The following is a 24,675-nucleotide window of genomic DNA, read 5'->3' as shown; positions in this document are numbered from 1 at the left end:
TCTAGGCAACATGGGACTCTCACTATTCCCATCTGTAGTCTTTGTCCCTGAAGTAACCTCTGCCTACCTACCCATCCTTCAAGACCAGGGGGTGAGGAGTGGAGGAAGAACCATCCCAGAGGGCTGTCTTCCTCTCAGGTTTTGTTCCTAAATCCTCCTCAGTCTCAGCACTGCCTGGCCCAGGTTGGGCCTGTTCAGCTCTGGAAGATGCAGGTTCCAGAGACCTCTGATCTCACATATGACTGCTGCCCCTTCCTCCAGTCCTGAGCTAGGCAATCATCAACTCCATCATCTACATGTTCCCTTTGCCCTGCAGATGGGGTGGCTAGCAACAGAGATGGAAGACCTGCTCTGCATCCTAATCCACTTTTACCTCCCGAAGCCCCCTCATCATCAGAGCTGTCATCATCATGCTTCTTTATTGGGCAGTTCATTTAAGAAGGCTAAGCACTTCATTTGCACTGCATTATTTAATCCTTGGAAAGACTCCATGATTCTTCATAGCACTTTATTTTCCTGAAATTATAGGTGAGCAAATAGGGTTTCAGAAAAGTTGTCACAGTTGAAGATTACGGGCTACAGTTGCAGGCCTTCCACTGCCATCCTTTCCTACTGTTTTGGAAAGGCACTGTTCTCTTCCTAGGCCCTCTCAGAAGGGCTCAGGCCCCCAGCTGTTCACATTTCCCAGGACTGGCTGCCCCCAGGTTGTCTGAGACCCAGACCATTTTGTTCGCTACCCTCCCCTTCCAAAAGGCTGCCCTCTGCTCAAAAGAGATGCTGGGGCAAAAGGAGAGTGGGCAAAGAGCATCTCACTGGGCGTAATTTTGGCCAATGGAGGAATAGGGAACTGCTCTTCTGGAGGTCAGGACAAGGGCAGGGCCAGGGGTGGGCAGGCCCAGCTGTGCCTCCTCCTTCCTCCCCTCAGTCAATCCTGCAGCACCGTCATCGATCCACCTTCCCAGCAAGCTCCCCCCTCTCTGCCCCAGGCTGGGCCTAACTTGGCTAAAGGCCCTCACCTCAGCTGGCACCCATAAGGGTATTGGGGGATCCACACCAGGAGGTTCGGAGACAGGGCTACTTTGGGGAGTCAGGAGAGGCTCACTCCATCCAACACAAGCTGCGGGGGAGAATGTGCTTCTGAGGAGATTGGAGGGGTCTTCCCATGGGGGTGGGGGAGGAACAGGGCCAGGACCACCCACTGGGGAGCCAGGAAGAGCCCAGAAGATTAAAGACCTGGGTGAAGCAGCAGTGGAGGGCTGTAATTACCCCAGAGGAGCAGTGAAGACACCAACCATAGGAGGCTGGGGGATGGGCAGCAACAACGCCCCCATCCCTGCTCCCCACCCCAGCCATCACTGGCAGAGAGAAAGCGTAGCCTTTGGGGGAGGGGGGGTCTCCGTATGACCCTCCTTCATGCCCCACGACGTCTCCGGGGCCGATTGTGTTTCAGGTGGGTTTGGGAGACAATTCAGACTATTAGTTGCTCCCGCGGCCCCAGAGCTCCCAGGCTGCAGAGTGGGATCGGGGACTCTCAAGCCGGCTCCCCCACGCCTCCCCCCAGTCCCAGCGGCGGGTGAGTCACCCGAGCGCTCCCTACATAGTCTTCTCGCGCTGCGGCGCATACCAACGCCCGATGGCAGGGGGAGGCAGCTCAACGGGCATCCTCCCTCAGCCGTGGTGCCCCCTTCTCCGCGGTCGCAGAGGGGGCTTGCCGAGGTTCGAGGCCGTGAGCTCCAGGGTGGGGGCAGCGCGGGCGGGGCGGACGCACGGCGGCCTAGTCCCTGAGGCCTGAGGGGGCGGTCCTCCCCGCGCCGCACTTGGTACGCTCCAGCGGCGAGGCGAGGCCCAGCCCGGGCTGTACAATAGGGCTGGGTCGCGGCCGGGACTGGGCCGGCGCCGGGCGAGGAGCGAGATCGCGGCCTGAGCCGACGGACACTAGGCGGACGGCGACTCCGAGCGTTGCAGGACCCCAGCCGCTCCAGCCGCGGCCTTCCTCAGCGCGTCCCCGCCTCCGAGTCCTTGCCAGCCGGGCTGGGACGGGCATGATGCGCCGCGGGACCGCCTTCCTGGCCGCGGGCGGCCGCTGCCGTCATCGCTGAGACCCCGAGACCCCCAGTGACGCTGCAGCCATGGAGAGCGGCCCGGATGCAGAGCCAAGCCCCGGCGCACCCCCAGGTATCCCGGGAGTCACGCAGAGGAAGAGGGGTGGGGAGGTCGAGGGGCCGCAGGAGAGGCCGAGGATGGGGCCGGCACTCTGGGCGGGGACCCCTCTCCCGCCGCGCCCTCTGACCACTTTGAAGTTTAAAAATAAAGGCTGCTGTGGCGACCGCGATTCCCAGCCGCCGACGCATCTTCTGACAGCTGCGCCCTCCCCCACCGGGGGCGCCGGGACGCCGGGACGCCCTACGCGGCGGGATCCGCGGGAACCCGGCTCTAGAGTTGTCGGGGTGACCCTCCCGCCCCAGCCCAGTGCTGTCTTGACTTCCCCACCCCCACCCCTTCCTGCTCCACCCCAGGCCCTGAGTCCTCTTCCACTGAGCTGAGGCTTGTGTCCTCATCCCCATGCCCGGTGGGCACTTGTGACCCCAGCCTGGATGTGTGTCTCGGGGGTCCAGAGTCTCGGGCCTGGCGCCCTGCATACCGAAGCCTGGACTCGGGCGTCCCCCACGCCCAGGCCCTGACCCATACGTCGCTTTCACCCCACCCCTCCAGCTGCCGCGCAAAGGGCCTGTTGCTGCTGCCCGCCGGCCGCGAGGGGAGGGGAGCGGAGCGGAGGGGGAGGTCTCTGGCGGAGGCGGCCGAGAAACCCGCCGGATAAAGGCAAGGGGGAGGGGGCGGGGGAGGCGGCATTGTTAGGGGCGAGGGCGGGAGCTGGGGAGTGGGTCGCCTCCCTGCAGCCTGGCCTGCTCCGGAGCCCACCCAGCCCGATTTGGGGAGGAGGTGGACAGAAGTAAATCTGCTTATTCTGCCCTCCCTCCTTCGCAGCCTCTCTGGGCCTGAGTCTCTCCCTGGGGAATGAGGTGAAGGCTCAAGGCCACACTCCTGGGACCTGCCTCATCCTTCTCCAGGCTGGCGCTTTGGCCACTTTCCCCCCTTCATACACACACTCTCCAGGCCCCAGACCACCAAAGCACCCTTCCCCCCTCCCTCCCACTAACCACCGGGGCCCAGGACTTCTGCAAATCCCATTCGTCTCTGGGAGCAGCTGATGAGGGGGTGGGGACAGGTTTCTGGTTGGGCCTGCCTGGTGTTGGAGGGAGGCGATTTCTCTTTTTTCCTCTTCCTGGAAGGGGAGGGAAGAGCACAATTACTGAAGACCCGAGTTTTGTTCCCACTGACTCAGGGGGAGGTGGCCCTATCCCCACACCCCCATGGAGTCCTGGAGCCTAATCCTGTCACCTCCCTGCCCCCTGGGGCATGGGCTAGGATGAAACAGTGTCTGTGGGTGCGGAGAACCCAGAATAAGGTGGGGCCGCTTGGCTGTGGGTGGGCTCCTCCTCTTGCTAGCATGGGTGCTTCGAGGGGACCTGGTGGGCGTGGGAGCTGGGAGAATGTGGAGGGGAGGATGCCACCAGGCTGGTGTGGTTGGCAGGTTTGTAGGCTGTACTGGAAATAAGGACGCCTGTTTCTCTCTTGGCTCTGCTGAGCCGGAGAGGGGACACCCAGGGAGACCCAGCCTAGGTCTACCTGCTGACTGGCCTTCTGCCCCTGAGGGTCCCTGGCACTGCTGTGTACGTTGGGACCGCAATGGGAATGGCAACTGGGCCATATAAGAGGGATCTGAGTGGGCAGTGGTTCACAGTTAGGGCACTTGGGTGAGATGCCTGGATTGAATATGAGCATGGGGTGGGGGTTGCTGGGAGGCCTGGATGGGGGTGGTGACTGCATACAACGTCCTGGATTGGGAAGACTCTTTTATACAAGGGTGTCTAGATGGAGTTATGTGAGAACCTGGATAGGGATGGCGGCTGGTCCTTACACAGAAAACTTGAAGGGGACAGGGTCCCCTACAAAGCAAGAGCTTCCTGGGAGTAGAGTTAATTCAACAAGCCACGAGCACCTGGCATGTCCACAGCATATGCCTTGGGAGAGTTTGAGGCTGGGGCTGAGATTCTGAGTGCACATGACACGATCCCTGACCTCTTTTGCATTCCCTTTTGCACACTGAGCATTAAGGGGAGGCAGCATGGAGGAGGGGGCTGAGTGTGGTGTCCCTTTTTGGGTCCAAAGACCTGGTGGAAATCCCGGGCAGTTTCTGGCCCTGGAAAATGGGGGCGGTGTAATCAGCCCAGCAGTGTTAAGGTGAGGGCACTCAGACACCCACAATAAAATGTTCTTACCATTATTGTGCTCCCTGGAACTGATGCCAGGAGACTGGGCTGGAGCATGGGAGGTGGGGGTGGGAACTGGAAGTCCATTTGGTTAAGAGTGCAGACCTAATTTATTACTGTGTGACTTCAAGTAAGTTGTTGAACCTAAGTCTTAAGTTTTCCCATGTATAAACTGAGAGTAATGGTAGAAATTTTCTCACAGAGACCTTGAATCATTAGATTAGATGAATGCATAAAACACTTAGCCCAGGCCCTGGCATGTAGTTAGTACTCAATAAATGCTGACTAGTTGATTGGTTTTGTTGTTTTTAAATGTTGTTTTTAAAACAACATGAATTATTATGTTTAATTCCTTTGGAGATCTGAAGAGGAGGTGGATAATTAGAATTTCAGGAGGCAAATGTGAGGCAGAGGGGAGGGAGGAAGGGAGTTCCAGACAGACCAGGGTGTATCCAGACAGACCAGGGTGTATCTGGGGAACAGTGGCACAGCCAGAGTAGAAGAGAAGATCCAAGAGGAGTGTACCCAGACAGCCATTACACCTAAGCTGCTGCCCCATCATGTGCCCAGCCCAGTGACTTTGGGGAGCTCTTAGACCAGTGGTGGAGGCAGAGGTGCAAAACACTGCAGTCTAGAGATACAATGGTGATACCTGTCGGAGCAGGGGGCTCTGGAGGGCTTCACAGAGAAGGAAGCATTTGAGGTTTGGTGAGATTGACACAAAAGGCTGTGGCCAGCCTGGCTGGCATCTCCTGCCTACAACTTGGGGTGGGGGTAGGGGATCCTTGAGCTGGTGAGCCCAGTAATGAGGTCTCTAATGAGCCCCTAATGTGCAGCCATGCGTATGCAAATGAGAAGGGGCATTTGGCCAGCTTGACTCCCCCTCCCCCATGATGGACACTAGAAATTGGTGGGACCAGGCTAAGGGAGGGGGGAAGGGACTGAAAGCAAGGCCCAGACTAGGCGGGTAACACTTGAGGCTTTTGCGGCAAGTCTCAGGCCACATGGACTTGGGTCCCCACTGGGCTTTGGGGCCAGTGAGGGAGCCATCTAGCTAGGCAAGATAATACAGCTTTGTTGGCCTGTGGTAGCTCTGCCTGGCACCCCGGGCACAGCCTTCAGTGTTCCTGCATCACCTCTCAGCTGCAGCACTGCCCTGAGGGGAGCAGAGAGGACAGTGTTGCTGGCGTAGCACTCCTCACCAGGCTGTAGAGGAGACTTGGGCCAAGCGTAGACTCCTTGGTGGACCAAATGATCTCCCATTTAATTATCCCCTACTCCCCTTTATCACCTCCCCTTTATTACAGGCCTTCTCTGTGCTGGGCACAATGCTAAACATAGTGCATGCAGTATCTCATTTGTTCCTCACTCAATGCCATAACTATTATTATCCCCATTGTACAGATGAGGCTCATCAGAGATGCAAAGCCACTTACCCAAGGTCACACAAGTAGAAATTGGCAGAGGCAGGATCTGAGCCCAGGTCCATCTGACTCCAAAGCCTGTGCACCAAACCGCTATGCTATTCTGCCCCTGGACATTGGCCTCTGCTGAGTTCTCGATTGCCAAGTAGGCTGGTGACAGGGTCTGGCCTTCTCTTTCATGACTGGTGTTCTGTGGGCATCTTGTGGGACTCTAGGATCTCTTCTCTGGCAGAGGTGGAGCCAGCTGGGACCCCCAGAGCCCTGCTAGGCCAGAGTCTCAGTCAGACTGGAAGGAGGCCTTTGTCCTAGGCAGTGGTGACAGTCCAGCCAGTGGGCCATCACCAGCCCTCTGCTCTCAGCATCTGGGCCCAGCCTGGGCAGCCCTGCTGGGGCTGAGGGAGGGACGTGGTGGGGCCCAGGCTGCCGGATGGGGTCATTTCCTGCCGCCTAAAATAACAGGAAGTGGGTGCTCCTGATTGGAGGCCGGGAACAATGGCCGCCAGCCCGGCCAGAGTGCTCTTTCAGATCTGCAGTATCTGCTGGGTTCCCAGCTTTACCACCCACCCAGGCCGGTGATCTGGCCCCGATGCCTGGCTGTCCAGGTTCTGAGGGCTGCCTGGAACAGGCTGCCCCACTCCTGGTGCATTCCTTCTTGGAGAGAGCTCAGCCCCATCCAGGCCGGGAGTGATGCTGCCCCCTCACGGTTGCCTCTGTCCTAGCCCCACAATCAAGCATCCCCCTGCCCCCTGGGGTTTGCCCTTCCTGCCTGCTCCCCATTATCCCAGCCCAGACCTCTCCAGAAGGAGGGTATCCCCAAGAAGCTGCCCCCATCAGGCAGTAGGGTGAGGATACAGGCTCTGTTACAATGATTGGGGTCCAACCCCCAGCCTGCTACTCACCAGCCATATGGCTTAGGCAAGTATCTTAATTTCCCCCAACATTTCCTCATTTGTAAACTGGGTTACGATATCTACCTCATTTGATTGTGGTTACGATATCTACCTCATTTGATTGTGGTGAAGATTAAATGAACTCATGCTTTTCAAGTGTTTATACCTGTGCCTGACACAAGCATTAGTTGCTGTTGGTAATCAGATTTTCCCTGGGCCCAGGTCAAGGAAAGCCTAAAAGGCACAGGGCAGCAGTGGCCTGAAAGAGGCTGTGTAAATATCCTGGGGACATTGTGTCTCCATGTGTCTCTGTGGCTTCATCTGTGCCTCGGGGTGGGTGCTTGACTCCATGTGCGGGTATGTGTGTGTGTGTAGTTCTGTGTTGCCCTCTGATTCTGAATTCCATTAGGTCTGTTTCCTGTGTGAGAAAGAGAGGAAGACATAAAGAATGTCTTGTCTCTCGCCATTGTGCGGGCTCTGTCTACATTGTCTGGGTGTCTCCCTCTCTAGTGTGTGTACACGTCCATCTCTCTGGGTGTCCCTGCCCATCCATCTGCCTTCCTGGCTTCGTTTGTCTGGCCCAGCATTACTTCCTGAGGTGCTGAGCCCTGTTCTGTTTCCTCTCTCTGCAGCATGCCTCCGTGTCCCCCATGCTCCCCACCCAGGGGTGCTGCCTGTGCACACTCCCCACCCCTCCCCAACTCTCCCCTGAGCACTCTCTTGCTCTGCCCCTGAGAAGTGGGCGGCTCGCTCCCCTGCCTGCCCAGGTGCCTCACTTCCTGCCTCCTGGTGGCCAGCCCGGGCAGGAGCCTGCCTTCCCTGCATTCCTGCACTCTGAGCTCATGGCCTCCCTGCCCCACCTACACCCTTCACCGTTGTGGGGGGAACCCCCACTGGGGGGAGCCACCAAATCACTTCCTTTTTCAGAAAACAGGCAGGAGCCTCAGGGAGGGGTGATGTGACCGCCTACCAGAAAAAGCGTGACATAAGGGCTTTGTCATCAGATAGACCTGGGTTCACTTCCTAACTCTGACATTGATGTGAGCAATTCACTTAACCTGAGTAATAGTTCTCTCACCTGGGAAATGGAAGCCATCAGAGTACTTTCTCTTTAGAGTTGCTTTAAAGAATTAAATGAGATAAAGGAAAGTGCCTCCTAAATGGTAGGGCCTCAGTAGATTAGTTTGTTTCCCTTACTGGGCTTAGGGCCTGGCAGGGTCTCAGGACTGACTGATATGATCAAGACATTTAGGATCTAGAAAGGCTAGACTCTGGAACAGCTTGGGGGTCTGACTATAACTGTTCAAAGAACCCCCATCCACCCATCCATCCATCCACCCCTCCACCCATCCATCCACCCACTCATCCAACCATCCACCCACCCACCCATCCATCCATCCAACCATCCAGGCATTCATTAACAGAAAGAACTCCTCTGTGCCAGGCAGGCCCTCTCTAAGTCCCTGAGGCTGCAAAAATGATGAAGACCCAGTCCTTTCTTGTGATGAGCTCTCACACTAATGGGGGATGGGGTGGATGGCAAGCAAACAGAAACGCTAAAAACTCAGTTATCAGTGTTGTGAGAGGAATATTTGGCCCCGTAGGAGTTGTTGGGGCAGGGAGAGGATGGAACGGAGAGGAAAGGACTGCCAGCTCCCAGTGGGTGGAGAAGGGACGCTAGCAGCCTGAGACATGTGGCAGTCCCTCCAAGGAACTTGGCCCTGATCTTTCTGCAGATCCCAGGCACATCCTTTCCAAACCCCTTTTGGGGCTCTTGGGAAGACAGGACTTTTTGACCCTACCTTGCAACCAGCTCCTGCACCTTTGCCCTGCCAGTGCTCTTTGTGCCAAGAAGTAAATACAAACTATCTGTCTCTTATCCAATTCTTAACAAATACTTCTGGTAGATACCAACGTAACAATGTAAAACTGAAAGTGGCTAAAACTGCACAATCTGACATAGACCAAAAATAACATAGACTAAAACTGAGTGGCAGAAAATCTCATCTGATGATTGGAAATGGGAAAAAATTAAAAACGGTTAACCATGCCATATAGATAATTAATAAAGAAATTAATTCAGCTTGATATAATTTGTTCCAGATACATACCACTGTCCCAGTAACATTTCATCAGGTTTGGCCTGATTCAGAGGAAAATATTTGTATTCAGGGTCAATAGTCCACCAGGTCAGAAAAGGAGTTCCAAATGTCCTGTCTGCCTCTTGAGAAATTTTTCTGGTTGAGCTACTAGAGTAAATACTCATTATTATTTTTATTAACTTCTTAGGGACTTAGTCCAGGAAGGTGCACAGACTTACTGAGATGTGGTTGTTATGCTTCCCTTCAAGTGTTTATCCCTGTGCAATAAATTGTCACATGGACCTACTCTTCATTAGAGTAAAAAAAATCTCCCATGTGGGCAGGTGGCCTCAGGTTTACCATATTATAGTGCTTTATTTTCATTCAACTGCATTTCCTGATTGTCTCCATGTACTTGGCTGATGATACAGTAGTGAGCAAAACAGGCATGGTGCAGCCCTCTTAGGGGCTGGCAATAAAGAAAGAACCACACAAGAAAGTTTAAATTGAAACTTTAAAAGTTTAAGTTTAAGTTTAAAATTGTACCTGTGACAGTGCTCCAAACAAGAGGCACATGAAGCCAGATTCATCCTGGTCAGAGAAGCCAGGAAAGGGTTACCTGCGGAAGTGATGACTGAGCTAAGATCAGAAGGGTGAGTCAGAGTTAACTAGGAAAAGAGGCAAAGAGCATGTGCAAAGGCCCCGTGGCAGGAGGGAACATGGATGGTTATTGGAATTAAAAGGTCCGTGTGACTGGAGTGCAGAAAGCAGGTGCAGAGCAGGGTCAGAGAGAAGATTCACGTGGGGAAGGGGGACAGCAGGGCCAGACTATGCTAAACTTCTAGGTTGGGTGCAAGGGTTTTGTCTTTATCTTCAGAGCAGTGAGAAGCCACTAACAGGTTTCGAGTAGTAGGAAGCAGCATGATCAGATGTGCATTTGGGAAAGATTACTCTGGCTGCTCAGTGGAGAGCCGAGTGGGGATGGGTGCAGGGAGAGCAGTGGGAGGACTTTGCAGTCATCCAGGTAAGAGAGAGGATGATGGTATCTGCCAGGGTGGAGTTCATTCATTTATTCATTCAACAAATAGCTATGGAATGCCCCCATGCCAGCCTCTGTCGGCTCTAGAAATACAGCAGCTAACAACATAGACAACAACCTGTGCCCTCATGGAGATTATACTCTAGTGGTGGGAGGCAGTGTTAGAATGGTGAGAACGCTTGTAGAGAAAAAGAGAGTTGAAAAGAAAAAGGTATAGTTGGAAAGGGGAGGGGGAGTTCAGGTGCAGTTTGTCATTTTAAATAGGGGGTCAGGGAAGGCTTCAGTGAGAAGTGACATTCGAGTTAAGAACAGGAGAATTTGGGGGCAGAGAATTCTCCCCAGAGGGAATAGCAAGCGCAAAGCTTGCCTGAAGCTGGAGCATGCCTGCCATGTTTAAGGAACAGTGAGGAGGACAGTGTGGCTGAGGAGACTGAGCAAAGGGAGAGAGGAGGAGATAAGGCAGGAGAGGTGACAGGCTGGAGAGGAAGGATTCTCTGGGGCCTGGTAGGCCAGTGATGACTGGTTTTTCCTCCCTGCATGATGGGGAGTCCTCGAAGGATTTTGACAGAGGAGTGACATGATCTGATTTCTTTTCAAACAGAATCACTCTGGCTGCGATGTGGGTAAAAGGCAAACATTGGGAACACACAACAGGAGCAGAGGGTCTTTTACAAGAGGTGATGGTAGCTCGGACCAAGGTGGTAAAAGTGGAGCTAGTGAGAAATGATCAGATTTGGATACATTTAATCAAGGAGACAAAAGGATTTGCTGAGAGATTAGATATGGGGTATAGGATAAGAAGAGTCTGAAATGACTCCAAGGCTTTTGACCTAAGAAATCGGAAGGATGGTGTTGCTGTGAACTGAGATGAGAAAATGGAGGGAGAAGCAGGTATGGGGATCAGGAGCTCAGTTTTGGATGCATTAAACTTGGGATGTCACTTAGACACCCCAGGGGTGTTATGTAGGGAGTTGCACGAATGAAACTGGAACTCAAGGGAGAGGTCGGGGTTGGAGACATAAATTTGGTTGTCATCAGCAAAGTGATGGTATTTAAAGCTGTGAGTCCAGATGAGATCACCCAGGGAGTACGTGTGGACAGAAAAGAGATGAGGTCTTGGCCTGAGCCCTGGGGCACGCCAGCGTTAAGACGTCAGGAAGTTAAGGAGGGACCTCAGAGAGGACTGAGAAGTTCAGCCAGCCAGGTAGAAGTAAAACCAGGGAAGCGTGTAAGTCTTTAAAGCCTAGAGAAGAAAGTGTTTCAAGGGCCATGGAGGGATCACCTGTGTCAAATGCTGCTGATAGGTCACGGTGAGTTCTGCAAAATGGCTACCGGATTTAACAAGGTGGAGGTCACTGTTGACCTTGAGAAGAGCAGTTTCATAGTGCGGTGGAAGCAAAGGCCTGACCAAAGTGGGTTCTTGTGGCAGAGATGGGAAGAAGTAGACAGATTCTTCAGGGCAGCTGCCACTTATGGAGCCCCTCCCTGCCAGGTGCCAGAGATGATGCACCTACTTGCTGTCTGTCACAAGATCTCGGTGAAGAAACTGAGGCTCGGATAGGCTCGGATAGGTAAAAGGCATGACCGAGGTCCCAGAGCAGAGCCAGGAACCCCACTCAGGCATGCCTGACTGTAAAGCCTATGACCTTTCCACTCTGCTGCATCTGATGCCCAGGTGCAGGTCCCTCCCAGGCCTCCTCCCTCCACCCGGGCTTCCATCAGATGGATAATTGGGACCTAGTTGGGGATTCACTATCTTGCCTGGTGGGTGTGATTTGCTTAGGTGTACACAACTACCCGCCTACCAGTTTTCCTTGCGACACCTGAAGCATGCATGGGTGCTAGGAGAACGGGGATAAACAGGCCTCACCCTCAGACTTCAAGCTTGGTACTTACACACCCAGGCTTTGGCCCATACAGTCCTGGGTTCAAATCCTGGCTCCACCACAAGCTGGTTCTGGGACCCTGGGTAAATCACTTATCAGGGTGAGCCTCAACTGCCTCCTCTGTATAATGAGCATAAGAATCTCTGTCTCTCAACATTGTTATGAGGTTGCAGGATAGGGATATGAGGGCTTAGTTCAGCTCCTGGCACAGAGTGGGCACACGTGAAATGGTTGCCAGTAGTTAGTTTTATTGCCCATTGGAGTTGGAAAAGTAGTTTGCAGCTGGCTGGGAAATAGACTGGCAGTGACCAGGCAGCTGTCTTGAGCTGGTATGGGGAGAGCTGGGTGGACTGTCATGGGGATTAGTGTCTGGCAGATTTGGAGGGGCCGTTGGGGAGACAGGGCCTTGGTGGGGCTCTTGCCTAGAGCCCAGGAAGCTAAAAGGGAAAGAATGAGGGGAAATTAGCGTGATCCTCAGGTAATTTCATTGCAAAACATGAATTACCTCACTTTCTGCCTTAACCAGAGGCAAGAGGGTGGAATGGGTAAGCGCATGAAAAGCAGACCCCTCCAACTTACCAGCTGAGTGACCTCCAATCACTTAACTTCTTTTTGCTTTACTTTCCTTATCCTTCCTGTCTGAAGGATAGTTATAGTGCTTCCTTCATAAATATTGTCAGTGAGGGGTAAACAAGTTAATACATGCTTTGAACAGAGAAAGCTCTCAATAATTATATAAATGTTAATGGTTATTGTTATAACTAACAGTCATCACAATCCTGTGAGGTAGGTATTATTTTATCCACATTTTATAGATGAGGAACTATGGCACAGAGAGGGTCTGTAACTAGCCTAAGGTCACACAGGTAATTAGTAGGGAAGCCAAAATTCATACTCAGCCTGACTTCAGAGCCCAAACTCAACCACAAGACTCCACTGCATCCCTGAAGAAGGTGCCAGGTATCCCAAAGGCAGTTCCTTAGGTGTGCCTCTACCCACCACCCCCCCCCCCACATGCTGTCACCCACCTGCAGAGGTGTCACCACCTCCTGAGGGGGCCGGAGTTCCCAGAGCAGAGGACCCAGCATGGTGGAGGTGCCCAGTGAGAGCAAAAAATGCTTCCTTAGATTCACCTTCCCATGTACCCCAGCCCTGCTCCCTAAGCTTGGGTCAGTGGCTGTGCCCCCACCATTTCCTCAGTACACAGAGAGTAGCAGCAGATGGCAACAGGGCTCAAGAGGCAGAGGCTTCCCTTTGGGAGACCTGGCAGCTTCATAAGACCCACAGGAAAAGGGAGAGAGGTGCCTCCTGGCATATGAATCATGTCATGCACTGTACTGACACCTCTACTACCTTGGGCTTATAATCCCCATTTTACAGATAGGAAAACTGAGGCTTGGAGAGGTTGCTTGCCTTGCCCAAGGTTATCTGCTGGGGAAGTGGGCCCTCCCTTCCTTTCTCAGTGAAATTAGAATTGGGGCCTTTATCTGGCTGACTCCAAAGCCTTTCAGCTCTCCCGCAGTGTACATGTGCACATGTGTGTACACACACATGTATACGTGTACCTATCAAATTATGTGTCTTCCTTACTTGGCACTTTGGTGTCTTTTCCAGGGTCCCTGGAATATTTATGTTTTAAGAGAAGAAATATGGAGTGGTAGATATTTAAAAAAAAAAACGGTTACAAAGTAGACATAGCTGGTTGCCCCCACACTGGGGATTTTAGCAACATGGGCACCTCACTTGGGCCCAGGCTTATGTCCTTCCTCTTGATTGGTTCCGAGTGCCCCCTTGCACCGGCACCCTCTGTGCACCAGGCCCTGGGCTAGGTGGACACTGTGACTCAGCAATGAAGCAGAGAGATAAGGAAGGCAGACACCAAAACAAATCATTACCATTTGGTGCGTTAATAATTGTTACAAACTTTTTCTCAGTTCTTCCAGTGCACCCTGTTCCCTTCTTCTCCAGGACATTTGCACATGCTTCTCTCTTTGCTAGAAACCCTCATGTCTCTCCTTGTTTTGCCAACTCCAGTTCACCCTTCAGATTTCATCCCAGTTGTCACTTTTCCAGGAAGCACCCCCAAAGGTAGATTAACCTGTAATTGCCTGGCTATTTGTCCATCTGCCCTGCTGGAGGGTGGGATCCACAAAGGCAGAGAACACAGCTGTTTTCTTACCATTATATATATGATCAGCATCTGGAACAGAGTCTGGCACATAGAAAGAACTCAATATGCATGCATGCATGAAAAATAAGTCAGTTGGATGAGGGAGGTGATCTGTGTGTTGAACTGATTGCACAGACATACTATCTGACCCTCTCTCCTCTCCCGTGTTGGTCTTCCAGCTATGGCAGCCAGGATCCCCGCAGAGCCAAGACCTTCTCCAGAAGGTGACCCCTTTCCACCGCCACCACCGATGTCAGCCCTGGTCCCTGACACTCCCCCGGATACCCCCCCTGCCATGAAGAACCCTGCGAGCCCTAAGCAGCTCTTAGTGGAACCAGCGAGCCCCCCAGGGCAGGTGGGGCCTACACCAGCTCCCCCACAGGAGGAGACCCCTTCCTCAGAAGTGAAGAGCAGGGACCCCACCCCGCCAGCCACGGGCCCACGGGATACCAGGCCTCCTCGAAGGAGCAGCCAGCCATCCCCAACAGCAGTGCCAACCTCTGACAGCCCTCCCACCAAACAAGGTGTGTGTGATGGATGCCCTCAGTTCTGGGCCCAATGTCCTTGGTCCCTTGGCCCTGGAGGAGATGGGGAAAGAGATGGGGAGAGGAAAAAGGAGAGGAGGGGAGGGCCCGAGGCTGACTAATTCTGTTCTTATTCCCCTTGCTTGCTAAGATGCGAAAAAGGCAGGAGAAAGGCACAAGCTGGCCAAAGAGCGGCGAGAAGAGCGAGCCAAGTACCTGGGTGAGTGTTTGGAAAGCAGCTTCATCATCTTCATTATTGTCAACATCACCATCAACATCCTATTAATAACAGCAGGCACCTCTAGAACACTTAAATTATGTGCCTTGTGCTCAGAGCAATGCATGCACCATCTCATTTCATCCTCTCGACAGCCTTGTGAAGTATTACCAACATTTGCAGATGAGGAAACAGAGTCTCAGACAGATGAAATCAGCAGAGTAGCTGAGATTCAGAGTCATAAAAGTCATGTCTCACTCCAGATCCCACGCTCTTAGTCGGGGCCCAGCAGGCCCCCAAATCAGACGGGATCTTGCACTAAATAACTTATTTCTCCTTCAGCACTCAGAGTCCATGAGGCCAATGGGGGAGAAATAGGCCTCCATTCTGAGGCCTGCGCCTGCTTTCAGGAAGCCCTCTGATTTGAGGAGAAGCTTGAGAGGGAAGGTTCCCCTTAAGCAGGCAGGAGAAAGACCCACCCAGAGCTGGGGTAATGGGAAGGTCATTTGGAGGAGATACGCTTGGCAGGGCCCACTGCAGAACCCCTCACCCCGCTCTCTCCCGGGGGCTCCTTTCCCAACAGCGGCCAAGAAGGCTGTGTGGCTGGAGAAGGAAGAGAAGGCCAAGATGCTGCGGGAGAAACAGCTCCAGGAGCGCCGGCGGCGGCTGGAGGAGCAGCGGCTTAAAGCTGAGCAACGCCGAGCAGCCCTGGAGGAGCGGCAGCGACAGAAGCTAGAGAAAAACAAGGTGCGTTCATGCCAGTTTCTGAACTGGGCATGCATGCATGCATCTGTGTATATGTGGGTCCACACACTTGTATCCTGGCTAAGTGTGTCCTTATATGTGCATGCATGCCTCTGCGTCATCTGTGTGTATGTGGTTATATCTGGGTTCACATCTTTACTTGTGTCTGTGTGTGTGCAGTATGTGGGGATCTGTGCCACGGTGTACATGTTTGGTTCTGCACTGTGGGTGTGGATACCTGTAACCATGTGTACTGTCCATATGTGTAGTTGGGTGCATGCCCCTGGGGGCCTGTGTTTGTATGCATGCATATATGTATCTGTGTGAGCATGACTTGCTCCATGACATAGCTAGAGCCCTCACTGGAGCATTGGTGAGGAAATGGAGGAAAAGGTGGCCGGGGCTTGCCCAAGGGAAAACATAGGTCCAACGCCTGCTTCAGGGGCCCCAGGCCAAGGGGAAAACAGCCTCAACATCAGGATCCTCAGTGCCAGAGCCACATGGCCCTGCCCAGGGGCCCCAGACCCAGGGGAGTCCCACCCTGTCCTCAGAGAGACAGCTCATTCACCCAGGAAGTGACTCAAGAACAGTGAAAAGCTTCCCAAGAACAAGTGGAAAGGGATCTGTTGCCAATGGTCCCTAATCATAACAAGGATTCAATAACCTTAGTTACCTGCAATGAGTCAGGAAAAGCTTCTGGGGGTGGGGCAATGTCACTGGAGGGACAGAGGCCTTTCTTCATGTATGACAAATGATTCTGAACCCAGACCTCTCTCCTTTCCCTTTTACCACCAGGAGCGCTATGAAGCAGCCATCCAGCGGTCCGTGAAGAAGACATGGACTGAAATCCGGCAGCAGCGCTGGTCCTGGGCAGGGGCCCTGCACCACAACTCACCAGGACATAAGACTAGTGAGTGGATGGAGGGGCCATGGGGCTTGTGGGTGGGTGGGTGAGGCTGAAGTGGGGGAAGGGAGCAGCTCAGTATAAAAAGCTGGGGGCTCCCTGTAGCAGGTAGTGCCTTGTTTTATGTGAATTCTGTCTCCTAGAATGGTCTGTAACCTAAATTGTGCCTTCCCAGCGATGTCTACTAGCATGTCAGAGGTGGGGTCTCTTCATTTTGTTTTGTTCTTTTAGCCCCTATCAATGTAGAATTAGCCTTTTTTGCTCCTGTCAATTATTTTCAGTGGATAATACATAAAAGAGGACTTTAATGTCCTGGTGGCACTCAGTATTTATAGAAAACTGTCACCCCTCATGTGCATACCTTGGAAAGTCGATTTTTGCCTCTGGGTTTTCTTCACATAGGGCCATCATGGATTTTGGTCTGATGCTTTGCTGGTCTGTATGTGTCATGGTGTTCGGATGTCTTTATGTAATGGCAGGATGGCAGGGTTCAGTATGTCCAGCTGTATATCTGTCAGCGTAGGTGCTCATGGATCTGTGTTGTGTGCCTTAGTGTGTGTTGGCCTTGGCGTGTACGTACCTTTGTCTACCTCGGTGGGGTCCCCTGAATCAGACAGAACTGTGTTAGGATTTCAGCTCTGACTTTCACTATGTGACCTCAGATGAGTCATTTAACTTCTTGTCTCCCTTTCTTCATCTGTACAATGGGGATAAACATACTACCTGTCTGCGAGGTTGTAGGTAGATGTTTGAGAAGATCAAGCAAGATAGCCCGTGTGGTGTCCAGCACATGGCAAGCAACCAACAAATGGCAGCTGTCGTAGCTGTCACAAATGTAATAGTTGGGGTGCTTCCGGGGGGGTTGTGCCTGTGTGTGTCTCTAGGTCTGGCACACTATCATTGTTTGTGTTTCTAGGTCTGTGCATGTCTGCACACATGTGCATGCTCAAGTGTCTATGCCTGCATCTGCCTGTATTTGTCTTTGTGCGTCTCTATGAATATCTGTTTGTGCGAGTGACTTATGCCTGTGGGCTCTTCTGTTTAGGAACATCTCTGCATTTGTCCGAGTACGTGGGTGTTGTAGCCATAGTGCCTTGGCTGGGCAGTGTCAGCAAGTATCAATGCTGGGTGGCTGGGGTGGATGGTCACAGCGCCCCCAGCTCTAGGAAATGGCTTTCTCTGGCCAGGAAGGCTGTAGTTTCTCTAGTTTTCCTCCATCTCCCTCTGTTCCTTCTCTGTCGGCTCCCCCAACCCGGGTTATCTCTGGTCACCTACCTCCCCACCCCCTTCCCAGGGCTAAGTCTGCTCCTACCTACCCCCACCCCCTCCTAGCCTGCCCACTCCTTCCTCTCTCATCCTGCCCGAAGAGCATCCTGCATGGAAGGCCTCAGTGCCCCCCCTGGCTCCTGTCTGGCCCGGCCCTAATGCCGTGTCTTTTCCCCTCCAGGTGGGAGCAGGTGCTCCGTGTCGGCAGTAAACCTGCCCAAACACGTGGACTCTATAATCAACAAGCGGCTCTCAAAGTCCTCTGCCACGCTCTGGAACTCCCCCAGTAGAAGTAAGAGAAGGTCCAGCTCTCCCCACTCCAGAGCCCCTTGTAGCTCCCACCAAGCCTCCTCCAGAGCTTAGCCAGAACCCTAGGCCCCTGGGACCCTCATATGCTCCAGGTCTCCACCTCCACTCTACCACACTTGGGGCACTGTGCCCCTTGGGGGAGCCGGCATTTGGGTCTGGACTCTGAGGACAGAGCTGCGCCCTGCAGGGGAGGAGAACAGAGACAAAGGGCAATGTCCCCACAGGCAGAGAAACTGGCAGAGGCCTCAAGAGCAAGCTGGAGGTGGGGGCTGAAGGTGGGAATGGATAGGCAGCCTCATCTCCAACCACAGCCAGCTGGCCTGGGCCAAACTTAGGCAGGTGCCTTGCCTGGGAGTGCCAGACTGGGTGCTGTGGGCAGGGGATGGGGGGTGGGAGAATCCCGCTCAGGCTGTACCCTGGAGGGCCCACACAACCCTGCCCTTTCTGCCATCAGAGCCCCAGCCATGGTCTTGGCTGGCTCCAGAGCTGTGGCCTACCAGGATGGCATGGCCCCTGCAACTCCCACCATGCCCTGGTGCTCACCATGTGAAGGGGCTGTGGTTGGAGTTATTTATAAGCTCCTCTAGCTTTTATTTGGTTGTTCTGTTGTCTAGCAACTAAATCAGCTGCTGTCCCAACCCCACCTGACTGAGGCTTAAAAATAATCTAGCAGCTGAGGGCAACCAGGCCCCCAAACAGCCTCTCCCTGGCACAGGACTTCTAAAAGCTGAGCCCTTCCTGAATGAGAGGAACACAAGGACCCTCACTGTCCCAAATCCATGGGGGCATGTACCCCCAGACTAGCCCCCTAGAGTAGGAAGGCAGGGCCCTACAATGGGACATGGGGGTGGGCAGTTGGGTCTGCAGTAGCAGTCCAGTCCCAGGGGCACAGGGACAAGTGTGGCCCCCGTGTTATTGGAGGGTGCGTCCTCCTGGGTGAGAACCCTTGAGCTTAGCATGGGGACTGTACCTGGCCATCCCCCTATGCCTCTGCCTGCTTCTATGCGGCCCTTTGCGGTGACCAGCTTCACCTGGCCTTGTCCCTCCAGATAGGAGCTTGCAGCTGAGCGCATGGGAGAGCAGCATCGTAGACCGCCTGATGACGCCCACCCTCTCCTTCCTGGCACGGAGTCGCAGCGCAGTCACTCTGCCCCGCAACGGCCGGGAGCAGGGTAGGGACCGTGGCCCTGGGAGCCCTTCCACGAGGGGCGCGGCAGGGGCCAGCCTTGCTTCTGGGCCGCATCCCGACCGCTCTTCTGCCTCCACAGCCGTGCCCGTGTGCCCGCGCTCGGCCTCCGCCAGCCCCCTGACACCGCCGTGCAGCGCCCCGCGGAGCGCGCACCGCTGTGTCCCCGCCGAGCGCCGCAAGCCCAGCGCTGGGGGCAGCCCCGCCCTGGCCCGCCGCCGGCCCGAGGCCTCGCCGGTGAGTGGCCGCCGCTCACCGGCGCAGGGTGGGGACCGGGCGCCGCCGACCTCAGCTCTTCCCTCGCTCACCCGGATCCTCATCCACCCGCCCTTCCAGGTGCAGAAAAAGGAGAAGAAGGACAAGGACCGGGAAAACGAGAAGGAGAAGAGCGCCCTGGCCCGGGAGCGCAGCCTCAAGAAGCGCCAGTCGCTACCCGCCTCCCCGCGCCCTCGCCTGTCGACGGGCGCGGCCTCGGAGCTCAGGTGGGCAGAGGCGGCGGGGCGGGGCGCAAGGCGGGGGAGGGGCCATGACGTCACCAGGCCATTCATTCACAATATTTGTTCGGCACTCTCCTCTCGCTTGAAGGCTCCTTGAGGGCAATTTTTTCCCTTGTTTTGATCACTGACGTATCCCAGCACCCAGAACAGTGCCTGTCACATACATGGGAAGTATCAACAAATACCTCCGAAAGAAGGAATGAATGGCCATGCCATTCAGTGTTCTGAACGCTGGAGACACTTGGTGAGCCAAACCAGGCCCAGTGCTTGCTCTTACCTGCTGTTGGGAAGTCAACGCATTCATCAAAGAATCTCACATATGAATATGTAATTATATACTGGGCTATATGCTCTAAAAGGAAATAATGTGGTTGTTTCAGCATGCATAAGGTGGCGGTGCTGACCTAGCCAAGGCGGGTCGACATGTTCAGGGAGAGGGACGGGCACTCTGTCCTCAAGATCTAACCCTTCCCTTTTCTCTCAGTCCCAAAGCCAAGGCCCGGCCGTCCTCTCCCTCCACATCCTGGCACAGGCCTGCCTCTCCGTGTCCCAGCCCCAGCCCAGGCCACACTCTGCCCCCCAAACCACCGTCCCCCCGAGGCACCACTGCATCACCCAAGGGGCGGGTTCGGAGGAAGGATGAGACAAAGGAGAGCCCCAACGCGTCAGGGCCTGAGGACAAGAACCAGACCAAGGGCAGGGCCAGTGATGAGAAGGAGCCAGCAGCCCCAGCCTCACCAGCCCCCTCGCCTGTGCCCTCACCCACACCAGCTGAGCCCCAGAAGGAGCAGCCCACAGTGGAGACCCCTGCAGGTGGGCATGAAGAGAGGGGACGAAGAAGTGGGCGGGGCCAGAGAAGCCAGCTTTACCTGGGTGGGGGAGGTGGTCAGGGCTGGGGGCCACCAGAATTGCCTGGGGCCTGGGTGTTGGGAGACAGAAGGAGGAGCACCTGCCCTCAAGCAGGTCCAGGCCCAGAACACAGGCCAGAGATAAGGACCTCACCACCATGAAATGATGGCAGGAATTGGGTAAGTGGGTCACCCTGAGCTCCAAGAAGCATGAGGGAGGACACGCAGGGGTGGTGGAAGTGCCTGAGCTGCTGGGTGCTGAATCCTGGCCCTCGTTCCTCCTCCAGGTACTGCTGTCCTAATCTCACCCCCAGCCCCTGCTCCCCCGGTGACCTCTAGCAAACCCATGGCAGGCACGACAGACCGAGAGGAAGCCACTCGGCTCCTGGCTGAGAAGCGGCGCCAGGCCCGCGAGCAGCGGGAGCGCGAAGAGCAGGAACGAAGGCTGCAGGCCGAAAGGGACAAGTGAGTGCGCCCTCAGGGACTGAGGGGAGTCCCTTAGGGGAGGCTGGTGGAGAAGCAGCGCAGGACCAAGCCCCAAGTTTTGTCTGTGCCGCAGGCGAATGAGAGAGGAGCAGCTGGCACGGGAGGCCGAGGCCCGGGCTGAGTGGGAGGCGGAGGCCCGGAGGCGGGAGGAGCAGGAGGCCCGAGAGAAGGCGCAGGCCGAGCAGGAGGAGCAGGAGCGGCTGCAGAAGCAGGTGCCCCGCAGCGGGCCGGTGGGCGGGACCGGCGTGGGCGCGGGCGCCTCCTGGTGGCGGGCCGGGAGGCGGCCGGGAGGGTAGGCTGCAGCCCAGCTGCCCAACATTCACCCGGTCTTGGCAGAAAGAGGAGGCAGAAGCTCGGTCCCGGGAAGAAGCGGAGCGGCAGCGGCTGGAGCGGGAAATGCACTTCCAGCGGGAGGTGCAGGAGCGGCAGGAGCGTAGAAAGGTGTGGAAAGTGGCCGCTGAGAGTAGGGGCGGTCCTAGACCCGCCGTGGGCGGGGCTTGGTGGGGAGTGGGCCCTGCCTTGGGTTCCTTAGGCGGTGGGACCAGAAGAAGCTGGGCAGCTTCTAGGTCCTGGCCTGGAAGGCGTTGGTTTGAACTTTGAGGGCCCTGAGACCACAGGGACTGGGCTGGTGGGAAGTTTAGGATTAGAGCGGGGCTTGAGCCTAACTGGTATGGGATTTCCAAATACAGCGTCTGGAGGAGATCATGAAGCGGACTCGGAAGTCAGAAGCTGCTGAGACCGAGGTCAGGATCCCCTGAGGGGCAGTGCAGGGAGTGAGGGTGTGTGTGAGGAAAGGAGCCTGGGGAAAGGGCATCCAGGGTCAAGAAAGAGGAGGCTGTGAGGAGGCAGCTCACAGCCTGGGCTGAGAGAGAGGAATTCAGTATCTTAGTGGGGTGGGTCCAGGTATGCTTTGAGTCTTAACTGCTCTTCTTCCTTCAAAGCAGAAGCAGGACAGAAAGGAGGCAAAGGACAATTCCAGCCCAGGTAAAGCCCTTGTCCTTCCTCACCCCCATCCCCATCCTCAGACCTCACCCGCCTCACCAGTCCTTGGCTGATCACCCTCCCTTGTCTATGATAGACCCTGTGAAAGCCGTGGAGGCTCCGCCCTCGGGGCTTCAGAAAGAGGCTGTGCAGAAAGAGGAGCTGGGCCCCCAGGAGCCTCAGTGGAGGTATCAGCTCCCAATCCCAGGGACCCTGAGCAGGGAGGCAGGGTCAAGCTGGAGCTGCGGGGTGGCCCGGGCTTTACTGGGATGTTCCCGATGTTACTGAGCATTGTTCCCTCCATCCACAGCATGCCAAGCAAGGAGTCACAGGGGTCCCTGGTGAATGGCCTTCAGCCTCTCCCAACGCACCAAGAAAATGGCTTTTCCCCCAAGGGGCCCCCCGGGGACAAGAGTCTGGGCCGAACACCAGAGGCACTCTTGCCGTTCGCAGAGGCAGAAGCCTTCCTCAAGAAAGCCGTGGTGCAGCCCCCGCAGGTCACAGGTGGGGAGCCCTGATTCCTGGACCCACGTCCATCCCTCTGCAATAACCTTCCCTGCACTCCCCAGCCTGGCCCTCTCTTTTAACTCTGCCAGAGCTCCCCTCCCAACTCCAACCCGAAGACCCCCAACTATCTGGGCCTTGGAAGCATGGTTTGCCCTGATTGTGTCCCTCTCCTTTTTTTCCCCAGAAGTCCTTTAAAGGGTTACCATGGATCCAGAACAGCTATGAGGGCTCCTCTGCATCATCCACCAGGGTGTCTGGAAGAGAAAGAGACCGAATAAAGCTGAAGTGGACTGGGCCCCTGGGGGTGGGTCTTCTCTGTTGTTTTTAATCCGCACCTTATAGACTGATGTCTCTTTGGCCGGAGCCAGACCCTCCCCCCAGTGCACATGTGTGCTCACACGCATGGACAACCCCCTTCCCCAATACACACACATACACTCACAGCCTCTCTGGCCTCCTCATTTGAGGAAGGGCCACCTGTAGTATTTGCTTTGGTTTGGTGGGGTACAGTGGATGTGAATACTGTAAATAGCTTTTGCTCAGATGCCTCTGAGTGGAGGGGGGTAGGTGCAGGAGGTACACCCTCCCCACAAGGCTCCTTGGGGGGATCTTCCTCTCTTTATTTAACTGTAACTGAGGGGGATCCCAGGTCTGGGGATGGGGGTGCATCTTGGGCCACAGGATACTGGTTGCTTCAGGGGCACCCATGCCCCCTCCCTTGCCTGGAATCAGTGTTATTGCATCTGATCAAACTTCTCCAGAAATAAAGTGAGAATAATTCTGCCAGTCCTGTCTATCCTTGGGGCTGGCAGTGGGGGTGAGAGCAGGTGGCCTCTTGAGTTCTAAGGAGAATTTAAGGAGCCTAGGGCCTGGGGAAAGGGTGGTCTGTCCTCACCCAGTGGTACCAGTCTTAGACTCCCTGCCCTATGGTCTTCCAGGTTAGTGTTGAATTCATTCATATATTTATCCAACAAATATTATGTCTTCTGTACTGGTAGTGAGCAATGTTCTGGGGATGCAGTTGTAGGAAAAGCTGTAGCCTTGATCCTCAGGGAGTTTACAGGCTAGCAGGTATGTGTCATAGACATTATGGGTTGCCCTCTCAACATCCATCTGCATCTCTTCTTCTTCCGTCTACAAAGAATCCTGATTTTGTTCAAGTGGCCATCTTCCTCCTAGATGCCACCCTATGCTTCAGCAGAGGTGGATCCCAGCCCCAGGGGTGAATCATAATTGTAAAGAGCCAAAAAGTGATGGTCCCAAATGTCTCATGAGTTTAGGCATTCACACATAACACAATTCCAGCCAATAGACATGAACAGACCCTTCCCAAAGGCTTCTGTGAAAGGGTTCCTAACTTTGGAAAAGGACTCAATGTGGTAGGCAGCCTCCAAGATGATCTCAAATGTCCCTGCATCCTGGCATTCACATCCTTGTGTGGTGCCCTCCCACAATGTACCAGGGATGGGGCAAGTCACCAGTAGAATAAAGCAGAAGTGATGGTGTTTCACTTCCAAGGTTAGACACTCATCTTGCTTGCTTTCTTGCTCTTGGATCACTCACCCTAGAGGAAGAGAGCTGTTATGTTTGTGAGCAGCCTTAGGGGAGGCCCACAGGAGCAAGGAACTGGGACCTCCTGCCAACAGCCACAAGCGTAAGCTTGGAAGCAGATCCTCCAGCCCCAGTCAAGCCTTCAGATGACTTCAGCCCTGGCCGACAGTTTGGCTGCAACCTCATGAAAGACTGAGCCAGAACCAACCAGCTAAGCCTCTCCTGGTTTCTAACCGAGAGAAACTGTGAGATAATAAATGTTGTTTTAAATGGCTAAGTCATGATAATTTATTATACAGCAATGGGTAAGTAATACACCTAATGAGAAAACCCTGCTTATACAATAGGAGGTTTCATGTAATGCCTGGAATTGCTGCATCCATCCTGCTCACCAACCCGAGGACCAAACCAACACCAGTGATGGCAGAGCAGAGAGATGGGGAGATCCTGGGTCCTTGAGAACATCACTGAGCTGCTGAATCAGGCAACCCTACAACCAGTCCTACCTCTGGAATTGTGATGACCTGAGATAACTTTCCTTATAGTTTAAGCCACTGTGAGTTGGCTTTTCTATTACCTGTAGCCCAATGCATTCTAACTCATAGAGGCACAGATAATTAATTTATATGTATAATTTCCAACTTGTGCGCTACAACAAAAGAAATGAACTAGATGAAAGGATGGGCAATAAAGGGGAGATTATACACAGGGAGATGTGCCCTGAAGAAGTAACATTTAAACTTTTAAACTTGACTTGAAGGGTGAAGCGGAGCCAACTATAGGGGAAAAAGCAGTTGGAAGGGTCAGTATGTAGGAAGCCCCAGAGGAGGAGCT

The 24,675-nt window shown here is 54.4% G+C and overlaps 1 protein-coding gene across 10 annotated transcripts; it reads left to right on the top strand.

Moving 5' to 3' along the window:
* The first annotated feature begins 1,835 nt into the window (after window positions 1-1,835).
* Window positions 1,836-24,115, top strand: MAP7D1 (MAP7 domain containing 1). Of its 10 annotated transcripts, none has more exons than XR_005215437.1 (18): window positions 1,836-2,175; window positions 13,992-14,345; window positions 14,497-14,565; window positions 15,146-15,309; window positions 16,102-16,216; window positions 17,658-17,768; window positions 18,835-19,208; window positions 19,308-19,453; window positions 19,953-20,281; window positions 20,604-20,781; window positions 20,876-21,014; window positions 21,139-21,243; window positions 21,492-21,545; window positions 21,744-21,786; window positions 21,881-21,971; window positions 22,094-22,287; window positions 22,475-22,594; window positions 23,859-24,115. XR_005215437.1 is itself a non-coding variant. In XM_037827725.1 (18 exons), the coding sequence occupies exons 1-18, from the start codon at window positions 2,130-2,132 to the stop codon at window positions 22,483-22,485; spliced, it is 2,361 nt and encodes a 786-aa protein (XP_037683653.1). In that variant the 5' UTR covers window positions 1,836-2,129; the 3' UTR covers window positions 22,486-24,115. The 10 variants fall into 10 exon arrangements, 9 of the variants coding, with proteins under 9 accessions (XP_037683653.1, XP_037683645.1, XP_037683647.1 ...); XM_037827725.1 differs by having other exon boundaries at window positions 18,835-18,957; window positions 19,054-19,208; window positions 20,670-20,781; window positions 22,475-24,115; XM_037827721.1 differs by having other exon boundaries at window positions 1,838-2,175; window positions 14,001-14,345; window positions 18,835-18,957; ... (1 more) ...; window positions 21,747-21,786; window positions 22,475-24,115.
* Window positions 24,116-24,675: the final 560 nt, after the last annotated feature.

Source organism: Choloepus didactylus, chromosome 2, assembly GCF_015220235.1.
Source record: "Choloepus didactylus isolate mChoDid1 chromosome 2, mChoDid1.pri, whole genome shotgun sequence".
Taxonomy (NCBI): Eukaryota; Metazoa; Chordata; class Mammalia; order Pilosa; family Megalonychidae; genus Choloepus; species Choloepus didactylus.
The sequence above is the reverse complement of the archived record's forward strand: the minus strand, read 5'-3'. Positions and strand labels throughout refer to the sequence as shown.